General features: G+C 32.6%; 1 protein-coding gene across 1 annotated transcript in view; it reads left to right on the forward strand.

The window, feature by feature from the left end:
* Positions 1-14,635, forward strand: part of LOC142233878 (band 7 protein AGAP004871-like) — a gene marked incomplete at its 5' end in the record, with an annotated part of 140,305 nt that overhangs the window by 92,524 nt on the left and 33,146 nt on the right. Inside the window, 1 exon segment of the mRNA XM_075304941.1 lies at positions 6,859-7,062. Within this exon segment, the coding sequence (XP_075161056.1) occupies positions 6,859-7,062 (204 nt within the window).

Consider the following 14,635-nt stretch of genomic DNA (forward strand, 5'->3'; position numbering starts at 1 on the left):
AGAAAATTGTCTATAGTAATAAAATTTTCTATAGATATAAAATTTTGAGAAAATTTTCTATAGTAACACAATTTTTAAGCAATGCTTATCATAGTTTCGGCTATAGTTCGATTAAAAAACATAGGATTGATGTTTTTATTTAAGTTTTATTTCCAATATTTCGGTTGACTTCGTCAAAAGCGTTTTCAATGATTTATTCTGGTGTGCACAGCTTTACACTCTGTTTACACGAAAATCAACAAAACAATGATTTTCGTGAATTTTCGTGTAAACAGAGTGTAAAGCTGTGCACACCAGAATAAATCTTTGAAAACGGTTTTTACGAAGTCAACCGAAATATTGGAAATAAAACTTAAATAAAAACATCAATCATATGTTTTTTAATCGACCTATAGCCGAAACTATGATAAGTATTGCTTAAAAATAAAATAAAAAAGTCAACGATAATCAATCAGAAATAGTAACACAATTTTGAGAAAATTTTCTATATAAATAAAATTTTGACAAAATTTTCTATATGTTAGAAATAAAATGTTGACAAATTTTTCTATAGAAAGTAAATTTTACAAAATTTAATAGAAATAAAATTTGGAAAAATAAGATTTTTGTTTGGTAGTTTTTTGGTAAAGTTTTCTCCAAATTTTTGTGGATTATATTTGACTCGAGTGGCAGAGTCATTTAAGGTCATGTTAACGACAAATTCGGACTCGACTACAAGTAGAAACTAAGCTTTAATTCAAGTCAAAAATCATTAAAATGAAGTTTTGAAAAATTTCATTAATTTAGAAGAATTTTCGCACATCATGAAAGCCAACTTGATCTTAGACAAACAAAATCTTTTTTCATTTTAACTCCAATCACTTAACCATAAGGACAAAACGACTTTATTGAAAAGTTTATTGTTGTTTTTTTGGACATGGATAAAAAGTTTTATCAGCGTAATGCCTCTTCTATGCTAAGCAAAAGTGGGATTCGTATTTTAAGGATATAAAATCTTTGGACAATAAAGTCACGACAATATTTTTTTCAGTGCAGTGACAGTTAATTTTATTGTCTGCAAGCATACAAAAACATTTTGCTTAGGATGTCCAAAACCGATACCGGTTAACGGATTAACCAAACCGGAATAGTGAAAACAGTGGAATTTTCGGTTAAATGAGGAAACCGGTTTTTGATAATCGGTTTTCGGGTATTTCAATGAAATTGCTATATTTTTTTCCAAAGGTCGATTTTGAGCGATATAGAAAATGAAAACCCAATCACTACTTACAACATTTTGCACTAAGTTGCACAAAAAAATCTTTGACTACACCACTCAACAATTTCACATATTTGCCTTCGAAACGAAATTTTAGTCAAAAGAAATTTCGCTTTGTTGTGAATTCCTTTGAGAGTAAATAAGGCCGAATTTTAGTCCGACATATACTATCAGTAAACGAGTATTTTGATTGTTATGTTTCAAAAAAAAGATCGATTTTTCTAAAAAGTTTAGAATTTTGGATAAAACAAAAATACAGTTTTCAAAAAAAAATCGGCTATTTGAACTCCCTATTTTTCATCCATTAGAATTCAAGCGTGCTAGAGTGATTGATTCATTTTTGAAACAATCTGAAAAACCACAAGTGGCTATCGTTAGAGCCCTCCAGCATTTAAATGTGAATAATTTTGTTGTTTTTCCTAACATTGGTCATCGCCGTGCCACTGGCACTATTGCATCGATTCAAAAGTGGTTAAAAAATAACGCTAACAACTCCAGAAATTAACCAAATAAACCAGATTTCATCGATTTTGTCAGTATATTCCTTGAAAATAAATGCCGCATATTATCGGAAAAATATATAAAAACAGTATTGGACAAACAAACATTTCGGCCACAGACCATGGATATTCCAAACGCAATCATCGTCATTGTACTCGAAGTTTAAATAAGTAAGTTTAAATAGTTTAAAAAGCAAATTCCTCGCCTAATTTGTGGGGCACTATGGTCACCGCCGATATCAATCGGTAACACTTTTGCAACAGATGTATTTCGGACACTAAAACATACCAAAGTGTCAATCATCTCAAGATGGTACATCGCTGGAAATGGGCCAACAGAGCCTCTTTCGTTTAGCATGTGATGCCTCAAACGGCCGTTTGAAATCCATAACTCGTGCCAAAGGTAGTCAATTCAAAAATATAAAAACTGATTCTAAAATTGGATGTTGGATAATTACCAGCATCTTTTACTTTTGACAAAAAAAAAAAAGATCGAATGAAGCATTTTACTTTGTTGCATTACGTATCAGCCATCCACCTTTTATATGCCTTAGCAAGAAATTACCTTACCAATCCTACCATTCCTCTGAATTTACGTCTTTCATTTTGAGCTTTATCAGTAAAGAGCAAACTTTCTGTCAAGGATAATTGTAAATTATCCTTGTCCTGGAAAGACCATACATTTTTAAATCCTCCTAGTCACCTTGATGTCCATAAGGTCATCTACTACCATCAAAAGGTGCAAATCAACAAACAATCAAGAAGTTATTTTCAGAGAAGAACAAAACAATTCCCACTGCTACTGTGATGGCCTAGATGATTCAATGACATACAAGAAACGATGCGATTTACCATAATTCCCTGAACTATAATGGATGTTCTTTTCGTAATAATACAAACTCCCTCCCAATGTTCTTTCATGGACAAAGGTAAAATGTAATCGGAATTTTTTACAGCATATTGACGATATACCATGGCGATATAGTCATGAATATTAGACCGGATCTTGTTTAGATTTGTTCAACTTCACAGTTATGAAAACAAAAATTTAAAATGATTTGTGTGGACATAATGGCACAAAAAAAAATTAAACAAATGTCTCATTTTCCAACTTTTTCGGAGAGCGAAATAAGTAAAATCATATCATAATTCCTGGGTAAAATACACTAAAATAAAAGCTTACCCGTTTCCAAAGATTTTGCTTTAAACACTAATGAGTTTGCTATTTATTCCGGGCAAAAGAAGCGGAGAATTGATGTAAGGATTAGAGGTCTGCACAATTCCATTTGTAAATGCAGAGTTCACGTGTACTTGCTACATGAGTACATCTATTTGAGAGAGTCGCAAAACAATTGGTACATATTTTGATGAACACCAAAAGACACGAGTAACTTCTTGTTGCTACTCTGATGTCATCACTACCAACAAACACATATTCCTCTTTCTCTCTTATAGAAGTGTACTCAGAGTGATCACGTCGAGTATGTTGCGAGAACAAAACTTCATAGAGTACTCCATGTACCACGTGCAGTTTCAGAAATACAAAAAAAAACAGTTACTCTCCATAATATATGTTTTGGTTTGTTATAAAGAACGGCAAACGTTAAGGTAAATGTGTGGCAGACATAAATATATAAAATATGTGATATACATACATATCTATGATTAATAATAATGGAAAGTTTTACTTCGCACATAACTGAGAAATACTTGTGGTACCACGTGAAGTGAAGAGAATCCATGTTGTACTTTTTTTCAAGTACTTACATTTTTATTGTTCCTTTTTTTCGGATAAGTATTTGGTGGTATTTGACAAGCAAGTGTTCTCTTCACTTCACTACTTGCGCTCTGAGAGAAAGACAGTGTATGTACTATATTCGACAGCGAATTGCATACATGTAGTGAAAAGTTATTCAATGCAGACCTCTAGTAAGGATACATTTAAGATACAATTCTTTTTTATACCACCCACCACATAGGAATGAGGGGTATATTAACTTTGTCATTCCATGTGTAACACATCGAAATATTGGTCTCAGACCAATAGAGTATATCTATATTCTGGGTCGTTGGGAAATTCTTTGTCGATCCAGCGACGTCCGTCCGTCTGTTGAAATCTCAAACACAAAATCACACAATTGGCACCTATTGATGGATGCCAAATGGTAATATGTATGGGTCATATCAGAGTTTTTTTAGGTATAGCCCCCATATAAACTGAACTACAAATTTTGGTTGCGTACCCCCCTGGAAGAGCTAATCTCATCCAAGCCGGTTGAAATTTGCCACGCTATGTTAGTCTCAACAACCATGCATGTTGCTCTCTAATCCATAATTGTATATAGCGCGCATATAAACCGATTCCCAGATTTGCCTTACGAGGCCTCTTGGAATATTTTTCAGGGACCAATGTAGCTTTAAATTTAGGATAAATAGAATTAAAACTGTTACGCAGATGCAAAGCAACATTATTATTTTCGAAATTTCCAGAGAACAAATTTAGTAAAATTATATCATAATTTATGCAATTAATTGGTACATTGGTACATTTTCACAGAAAAACTACGAGTAAGACGAAAATATTCGCATTTAAACGTTTATTGATGTTAAAAACATAATCAGTTGAAACGTCAACTGATGAAACTTTTATTTAAATCTAACAAACTACACTGACAAAAATGTTATCGTGAGTCCAAAGATTGCATGTTCTTAAAATACGAATTCGAATTTTGCTTAGCATAGAAGACGCTTTTCTCTGATATAAAGTTTGTTTCCTTGTCCAAAAGACGATCAACTTTTCAATAAAGTTGTTTTGTCCTTATAATTCGACTTAAAATTGGTATCCTAAAATGAAAGAAAATTTTGTTTGACTAAGGTCAAATTGTCTTTAATAATTGTGAAAAATTCTTTAAAATTAAAGAAATCGTCTTTAAATTGGTTGACTTTTTGCATCTTGACAACAAAGCAAATATTCGTTCGAAATTAGGACATGTTTTCCAAACTTAATTTTAAAGGCGATTTTTAATTCAATCATATCATAATTTATACTTTATATTGAGTCTGAATTTGGAAATTGAAGTTTTCCTTAACACGTTTTTATAACATAGGATTTTCGCAGCACATTAAGAAAAAAAGCTGAAAAAATCAATAAATGAACATTTGTTTCCTAGAATCAAGTACGCAAAACTCAAATTTTAAAGAAAATTGTGTCTTAAAGGTGTTCTAACTTCAATTCTGTGCTTATTTGACTCGGAATCAATACCAAATTCATTAGTGCAATGACAAAATCTTTGGAAACGGGCATGCTTTTTTTTAGTGTACCATTCACTGATACGTTAAATTTTGACTCAAATCCCAAAAACACAACATATTAAAAATATAATCGAAAAATTTCTACAAAAGTGCTAAATCGTATAAACTCTTATAGTATTAAAAAACAAAAATAAAATAAAAAAATTATAATATAAATAATTGATCGCTTTCTATAAATATCGCCCGATTTGGCCAAATATTTTCCAAAAACAAACAATTCACTACCTATCTTTGTGAGATCTAGCACATTTTCTTTTCAAATCGCCACTCCTAAATCAGATTTTTTTTTTTTTTAAATGCCTCATATTAAAATATGTGGGCCTTCTATGTTAATTAACCAGCAGTTGTAAAGTTTTTAAGTTTTTCCTGTACACTCAGCTGCCCAGCAAAAAGAGATCCTAAAAAAAAGGAGTTTGGATCCCCAATCTGTGATCCGGAAGTGGTGCAAACTTGGATCATCTCCAATGAATTTTACATGGGCTTGTCATAGGACGGAAGTACTCCCTTTTTGGATCCTTTGCATTGCTTTAGAAGTTGTGCCCTGGAAGTTAATTTGAATGAAGAAATTTAAAAAGCGAAAAAAAATTTTTTTTCAACCAATTTCACTTCTTTTTTCATCCATATGCTTTATTACACTATTATTTTCCTATTATCTAATTTTTTCAATTTGAAAAACTTTTTCGCTCCGACCAGGGGTTGATCCTGGGTTTGCTGCCACCATAACAGAACACCTTAGCACACTCAGCCACAAACGTCATTGAACATAAAGCGTCAAAAGGTCAATTCAAATGTTTGTGATATGATCGTAATATGACACCAAGGAATAACATTTTAATTGCTTCTCGATGTGTTCTTTATTAGTATGAACAAAAAAATAAGAAACGCAGGTCCAAAAGGACTGCATCGGAAGTGGAAAAAAATCATTGGGGGATCCCACGATGTGCTTTAGAAGAAATGTTTGTAGACTTGTCCAAAAGAACTGCATCAGAAGTTGAAAAAACTCGATGGGGAATTCTGGGATGGGCTTTAAAAGAAATGTTTGTGGAACAACTTCCAATATTTTTTGCTGGGTGGCATTGACTATTACCATACCTGTGATAAGGAAATTTTCATTAGGCTGGACAAATCTTGGAAAAATATTGTTGTAAAATTCAACTAAATCGGAGAATATTGTGTGCAATACATTTAAAATCAAATTTAATACGATGGGATTTTTCTTTTCTATGTATAGAGGCTTTTCAGACCCATTTCTACAATATACAAACAACAATAAAAACGAAAAAAATAAAACAATAAACACACAATTGACGGCGACAGAAACATTCCATATGAAAATCAAAATTAAATCCAAAACCCAATATTTTGAATGTGTTTTTCTCTCTTTTAATTTATTTGGACTTTTTTTATCAATGTCCTTTTTCTGTGCGTATGTCTGTCTATATGTGTGATTATATAAATGCATATGTATGCTTGTATCATAAATGTCATTGAAGAAATAGCCCCTGTATGGATGACACTATCAGGAGTTTAGTTTCACATTTATACAAATTAATAAAAATGATCTCTCTCTCTCTTTATCTCTCTGCATGGGTAAATGTTGTCTATGCATTGAGATAGAGAGCGCGAAAATGAGAATGTTAGAAACAAATGTACAAATGCATATATACCACATACTTGAGTGTATTCGTACACATCAACTAAAAAAGAGACAGCCAATATGATTATTAAAAAACACAACCATCCTCCCCCTCCCCCAAAAAAAAAATGCCACTGCGGTGCATTTTATAGGTTTTGACTAAGGATAGCGTAACAGTATCGGTGGATGCAGTGGTTTACTATCGCGTTTCAAATGCGACAGTTTCTATAGCGAACGTGGAGAATGCTCATCACTCGACACGATTATTGGCACAGACTACTCTACGAAACACAATGGGAACTCGGCATTTGCATGAGATACTAAGTGAGCGTGTATCTATATCTGGCTCAATGCAGGTAAGCTCAACCAAAATCAATACCATCACAATCACATATCATACATATCTATCACATTGTTCTATTTAATTGCCACATATCACTTGTAAACACCTTTGGCTACATATCACATATTTGCTAGTTACATAGAACCTTGTTTTCCTTTTTGGCACATGTATTTATGTTCACATAATTAATCGAAAAATTTTACCATGCCTTCTTCTTTATTAGTGTAATTAAAAATCAATATAAATAATTATTTTTTTTATAAATAAATTAAAAATATATAAACCTTAAAACAATCCAACCCTATAATTAAGAAAATCATCGATTTTTTCTTTGGAATTTAAAGAAAATCATAAAAGAATTGTTAATACCGTAATTGCAAGATTAAGAAAGGGTTTCAAAAAAAAAGCAAAACTGAAACTAGTTTTTGTTTTTATGAAAACTTTATAAATAATTATTCTCTTACAAAAAAAAAATATAACAAGATAATATTCTGTTATTTTATTTAAATTTTTATTATTTTTATACCCACTGCCATAGGATGGTGATGGGGGTATTATAATTTTGCTATTTCGTTTATTACATATTGAAATATCGATTTCCGACTATATACAATTCTTGATCAGGGAGAAATTCTAAGATGGACGTCTGTCAAATGGAGCTGGCTAAAAGCAGGTCAAACTTGAAGATTGGCTATAATGTTATAGGTTTTGATATAGCCGCCATATAAACCGATACCTTAAGTTGGTTTCACAAGCATCTATCCTACTAGCTTGAAAGTGGAAATTTGAAGGTATTTTAGGTCGGGTTAGAGCCACCGTATGGCAATGGTTGGCATTCCCGTTTTTCAACGGTGATTTGTCCCCTTACACAGAAAAAACTTTCACGAACATTTTTCCAGTTAAAATCTTAATTGAGATTTAAAAAATATTCAATTAAAAATTTAATTGAATCAACAAATTTTTTAATTGAAATAAAAATCAATCACACAAATTAATAGTATCAATTAATTTTTTAATTGGATCAATTAATTTTTTAATTGGATCAATTAATTTTTTAATTGACTGTCAATTAATTTTTTAATTGATAATATCATTTCTGTGATTGAAGACATTTCAATTAAAAAATTAATTGGATCAATTAATTTCGTGATTGATTCAGAAAAAAAAAATTTTGTGTTTATCACAACATGTTTGTCCGTTTTTCAAGGGCTAAATGTTATTTTTCAACTAGGACTATATAACATGTTTGTCGTAATTATATTATTTTCTCGGAAATTATGTATCGATTTGTGTAAGCATATTTATGTTTGGCGGGAAAAGAAAATGTTTGCGATTAAATGTTTCTATGGAACCTCATCCAATAATAACATTCTGATCTTGAAACGCCGTTCGGACTCGTCTATAAAAAGGAAGTCTCTTGTCATTGAGCTAAACATAGAATTGGGCAGCACTCATTGATAAAAGAGATGTCCACAAATTGTGGTGCCACTATAAAATTAAAATTAACAATTTACCTCACGCGGGGATGTGAACGTATGCCCGTTGACTTTTTCACTTTCTTAGAAGTCGGAGTAAATTAATAGCATAGGCAGGTATAGTGGCAGCTCGATATTTGAAGTTCGTTTAGACTATTCAATCCGTTGCGATACCACAGTGGTGAACTTTTCTCTCATCACTGAGTGCTGTACCATTCCTTATTTAGCTCAATGACAAAGGACCTCCTTTTTATAGCCGAGTCCGAACGGCGTTCCACATTGCAGTGAAACCACTTGGAGAAGTGAGAAATGTCAACAGCATTACTGAAAGGGGATAATACACCGCTGTTCAGTCGAAACAGGGATTGAACTCACGACTCTTTGTATGCAAAGCGGGCATGCTAACTAACCATTGCATCACGGTGGCTCCGTTGGTGAGAAAAAATTGCTTTTTTAGTTTTTGTAAATTTCTTCATTCAAATTAACATCTAAGGCACAATTTCTAAAACAATGCAAATTATCCGAAAAGAAAGTACTTCCGTTCTATGACAAGCCCATGTAAAATTCATTAGGGATGATCCATGGTTGCACTACTTCCGAATCACAAGTTGGGGATCCAAACTACTTTTTTGAAAAATCTTTTTTTGCTGGAATGGTGTATATCCGTCCATGCTTTGATGCAAACTGATGTTCCGATTTGGCTTCTTTAGCTTCAAAACACCAAAATTTATATCGGATTTCGAAATCAAGTAGTATTTTAGGTTCACAAAACTTTAAGGTGAATTTGATTTATATCGGTGGTTTTTCAGATATACCCACCGTATAGACTGATTTCTCGATTTGCTTTCTTGTGCATCTGAATTCAGTTAGTTCTATCCGATTTGCGTGAAGTTGGGAATTTAATATCTCGTACTTAATTTCAACTTTCATCATCCAGCCGGCTCCAGAAATCAAATATGGTGTCCGGTTTATATGGGGGCTATATATAATTATGAACTAATAGGGGCCATTTTTTGCAAGGTTTTTACGTAACAAATTTATAGCAGATCTGATGAAATTTTCCCTTCAAAGATGTTCCGGAAGGGATCGGTTTATATGGATGCTCCATATAATTTTGAACCAAATTTTTCCAAATATCACTCAGATAGGATGAAATTTGCTCCTTAAAGAAGTTTCGGAAGTCAAATCTGGGGATCGGTTATATGGGAACTCTATATAATTATAGACGGACAGACAGACGCTAAATCGCTAAATCAGAATATCAACATGACCCGGAATATATATACTTAATGGAGCATGAAATAATTCAATACATTGCATTTGGAAAAAATTGGTATACCCCCACTCCACCCTATGGTAAGTTTAGTTCTTATCTAATACTAAGAGTAAAAGTAATTATTATATTTATGTAAAAACATTGAATTATTTTTTATGGTTTAAAAAATTCAATTCAAAACATACAAGAATATTTTGTCTTAAAATTGTTCGAACAATTCATTTTTGTATTTATTTTTTCGATGCATGAGCTCATTGTTTCGTTTCTCCTTAATTTGTATTCACCTAAAATTGCTTTGGTTTGCAATTATTGAGTTACCACATGAATGAATTAGAAATATTTCCTAATAGAATATCATACAATCATCAATACCACATTTCTGCAAAACTATGGGCTGATATCACTACATGGTTTTGCTAATTGGAATATGATATTGGTTTTTACTGTGAGTTTGGTAAATAGCCAAGGGGGTTTTTTGATTAATTTCTGAAAATACATTTCACATTTTAACACACATGAATAAAGTCCTGTTTTTTTTTTTGGCCAGTATGTCAAACAAAAATGAAGGACGGCGAATATATCTGTGTTTGCATTGAAAACAATTTCATTTTTTTTTTGATTTTCATAAATCTTATTGTTTACAATACTCTGCAAAAAAAAAAAAAACGATGGTGTTACATTACATATTATGCAATCTAAAGTTTACGGCTCTACATTTATAAAAATACTACGCACAAATGTCTTTTAAATGAATAAATTAAAGGAGAGTTTATATCCTTTTACTAAACATAGGATTTTCATCTCTTTTAAGTTCTTCCAAATAACATGGCTTTACAAAAAAACTAAATTTTAAAATATTTTTATGAAAAAAAAAACAAGTATATACGGCCGTAAGTTCGTCCAGGTCGAAGCTTATATACCCTCCACCATGGATTGCGTAGAAACTTCTACTAAAGACTGTCATCCACAATCGAATTACTTGGGTTGCGGTAACACTTACCGATGGCAAGTTGTCTTAAAACTTCCGAACACCGTCTTCTTGTAAATTGTAAGTTCGTCCATACGTGGTATATATTAAACTAAAACAAGTAAGGAAAGTCTAAAGTCGGGCGGAGCACCACTTTGTAGGTCTAAATTTTTGATACCATATCACATTCGTCAAATGATTTGGGTGCTATATACAAAGGTTTGTCCCAAATACATACATTTAAATATCACTCGATCTCGACAGAATTTGATAGACTTCTACCAAATCTATAGACTCAAAATTTAAGTCGGCTAATGCACTAGGGTGGAACACAATGTTAGTAAAAAACAAGTAAGGAAAGTCTAAAGTCGGTCGGGGCCGACTATATTATACCCTGCACCACTTTGTAGATCTAAATTTTCGATACCATATATAAAGGTTTGTCCCAAATACATACATTTAAATATCACTCGATCTGGACAGAATTTGATAGACTTCTACCAAATCTATAGACTCAAAATTTAAGTCGGCTAATGCACTAGGGTGGAACACAATGTTAGTAAAAAAATATTGGAAACATTTAAAACTGAAGCAATTTTAAGGAAACTTCGCAAAAGTTTATTTATGATTTATCGATCGATATATATGTATTAGAAGTTTCGGAAAATTAGAGTCATTTTGACAACTTTTCGACTAAGCAGTGGCGATTTTACAAGGAAAATGTTGGTATTTTGACAATTTTTGTCCAAATCTGAAAAACATATATATGGGAGCTATATCTAAATCTGAACCGATTTCAACCTAATTTGGCACGCATAGCAACAATGCTAATTCTACTCCTTGTGCAAAACTTCAACTAAATCGGACGAAAAAATTAGCCTCTGTGGTCATATGAGTGTAAATCGGGCGAAAGCTATATATGGGAGATATATCTAAATCTGAACCGATTTCAACCAAATTTGGCACGCATAGCTACAATGCTAATTCTACTCCCTGTGCAAAACTTCAACTAAATCGGAGGAAAAAATTAGCCTCTGTGGTCATATGAGTGTAAATCGGGCGAAAGCTATATATGGGAGTTATATCTAAATCTATACCGATTTCAATCAAATTTGGCACGCACAGCTACAATGCGAAATCTACTCCCTGTGCAAAATTTCAACTAAATCGGAGCAAAAAATTGGCCTCTGTGGTCATTTGAGTGTAAATCGGGCGAAAGCTATATATGGGAGCTATATCTAAAGCTGAACCGATTTCAACCAAATTTGGCACGCATGACTATATTACTAATTGTACTCCTAGTGCAAAATTTCAACCAAATTGGGTCAAAACTCTGGCTTCTGGGGCCATATAAGTCCATATCGGGCGAAAAATATATATGGAAGCTATATCTAAATCTGGCACACATGACTACACTACCGATTGTACTTCTTGTGCAAAATTTCAAGCTTATCGGGATAAAACTCTGGCTTCTGGGTCCATATAAGTGCATATCGGGCGAAAGATATATATGGGAGCTATATCTAACTCTGAATCGATTTCAATCAAATTTGGCACGCATAGCTACAATGCTAAATCTACTCCCTGTGCAAAATTTCAATCAAATTGGGCCAAAACTCTGGTTTTAGGACCATATTAGTCCATATCGGGCGAAAAATATATATATGGGAGCTATATCTAAATCTGAACCGATTTCAATCAAATTTTGTACACTTAACTGCACTACTAATTGTACTCCTAGTGCAAAATTTCAACCAAATTCGGCCAAAAATCTGGCTTCCGGGGCCATATAAGTCCATATCGGCCGAAAGATATATATGGGAGCTATATCTAAATCTGAACCGATTTCTTCCAAAATCAATAGGGTTCTATTCTGACCCAAATTAGGAACATGTGCCAAATTTGAAGGCGGGTGGACTTAAAGGCGGTTGGACTTAATAGACTTTGATCACAAAAATGTGTTCACAGACAGACAGACGGACGGACGGACAGACGGACATGGTTATATCGACACAGGGACCCACCCTGAGCATTATTGCCAAAGACACCATGTGTCTATCTCGTCTCCTTCTGGGTGTTACAAACATATGCACTAACTTATAATACCCTGCTCCACAGTGTGGCGCAGGGTATAAAAAACGTGTATCGGATTTAGTTTTTATCGGTCCATTTCGGTCCATTTGGAAGGCGCACTGATCATGAAAATTACAAAGAGATGTGCCAAAAAATGATGAGTATCGGTCCATGTTTTGGTATATTCCACATATAGACCGATCTCTTGATTTTACTTCTTGGGCTTAAAAAAATCGTAGTATTTTTTCCCAATTTGTCTCAAATTGAAAACCTAGAGGTATTTTAGGAACATAAGAAGGTGTGCCGAAAATTGTGAATATAGGTCCATGTTTTGATATAGCCCCCATATAGTGAGTTCTCTAGATTTTACTTTTTGGGCTTATAGAAAACGTAGCTTTTATCCAATTTGCCTAAAATTCGGAATCTAGAGGTATTATAGGAAATCTAGAGGTATTATAGGTGCGCCGAAAATGGTAAGCATCGGTCAAAGTTTTGGTATAGCCCGATCTCCCGATTTTACTTTTTGGGCTTATAGGAACCATAGTTTTTATCTGATTTGCCTGAAATTATAAATATACTGGAATTTTAGAATTAAAAAAAAACGTGTATCGGATTTAGTTTTTATCGGTCCATTTGGAAAGCGCACTGATCATGAAAATTGCTTGAAACTGTATGTAAAATTTCCAGATTTTACTTCTCGTAATTATTTAAATAATGGGGATGAAAATCTACAGATTTAAGATTTCAAATCAGGGCGTAATTTCATCATTATCTTGCACACTTACAAGATATGTTAATGATTTTTCTAAAACTCAAAGAAAAATGGTTCTTATAAATCCAGAATCTTGTAAAGTCTTCATAGGTAAAATCTTTAAATTTCGGAAAGTGTATTAATTGAACTGCTCAGCTTGGGAGAATATCTCTCATCAAACCCCCCTGAAATTTCAAAGGGAACTGTAATATTCGATTCATGGTGGTGGGTATTTAAGATTCGGCCCGGCCGAACTTACTGCTTTATATACTTGTTTATTTCAGTGTTAGACATTTTTAGTCCGCCAACCTACACAGAAAAAAAGTAAACTACATTATGGGGAAAATAAACTATCTCGTGCGAAAATTGAACTAAATTGTATTCGTAATTTTGAGATTCATTAAACTGATGAAAAGTTTCCGACATTTTTGGATTCTTAATTACCATTTACGAAATTCATCTTTCTCGAAATGAAAAAATTAACTAAAAATAAAGAAAAAAATCTTAGGCGCCAGATCACTCCCATTTTAACCACTCTCTAGTTCATTCTTACTATTTTTGAGAAATGTACGAAAAACATCTTCTATTTTGTTAGAATTCAACTAATTTGTATATAATTGGAATTTTACTGCCATTTAGTTCATAAAATTTTTGTGACATAGTTGGAATAAAAAAAAATCGATGGGCTGGGGAAAATTTCTTACAAAAATTTAAAAATAAACTAAAACAAAATAACATTTTTGCATTAAATATTAGTTCATTTTAGCATCAGTTTACAACAGATTTTTTTTCTGTGTATATTTGAATTTTTAAAATTAATCGTTAATCCAAGTTTCCATTGCAGAAAATATAGGTGCAGATCCATTTCAGCCAAAATTTTCATTTCGCCTGATGTTCGATGATCCATTAATATTTAATATAAAATTTTGTATTACAATGAAATAATCTAAAATGGATGGTGTGTCAACCTTATGCGTACAGATTGTTTTCGAACAGCCCAATAAGTTTTTCTGCAGTAGTGAAACCCTCCTTAACCCTTTCACT

The sequence above is a fragment of the Haematobia irritans genome, chromosome 4, assembly GCF_050003625.1.
Source record: "Haematobia irritans isolate KBUSLIRL chromosome 4, ASM5000362v1, whole genome shotgun sequence".
In the NCBI taxonomy this organism is placed as follows: Eukaryota; Metazoa; Arthropoda; class Insecta; order Diptera; family Muscidae; genus Haematobia; species Haematobia irritans.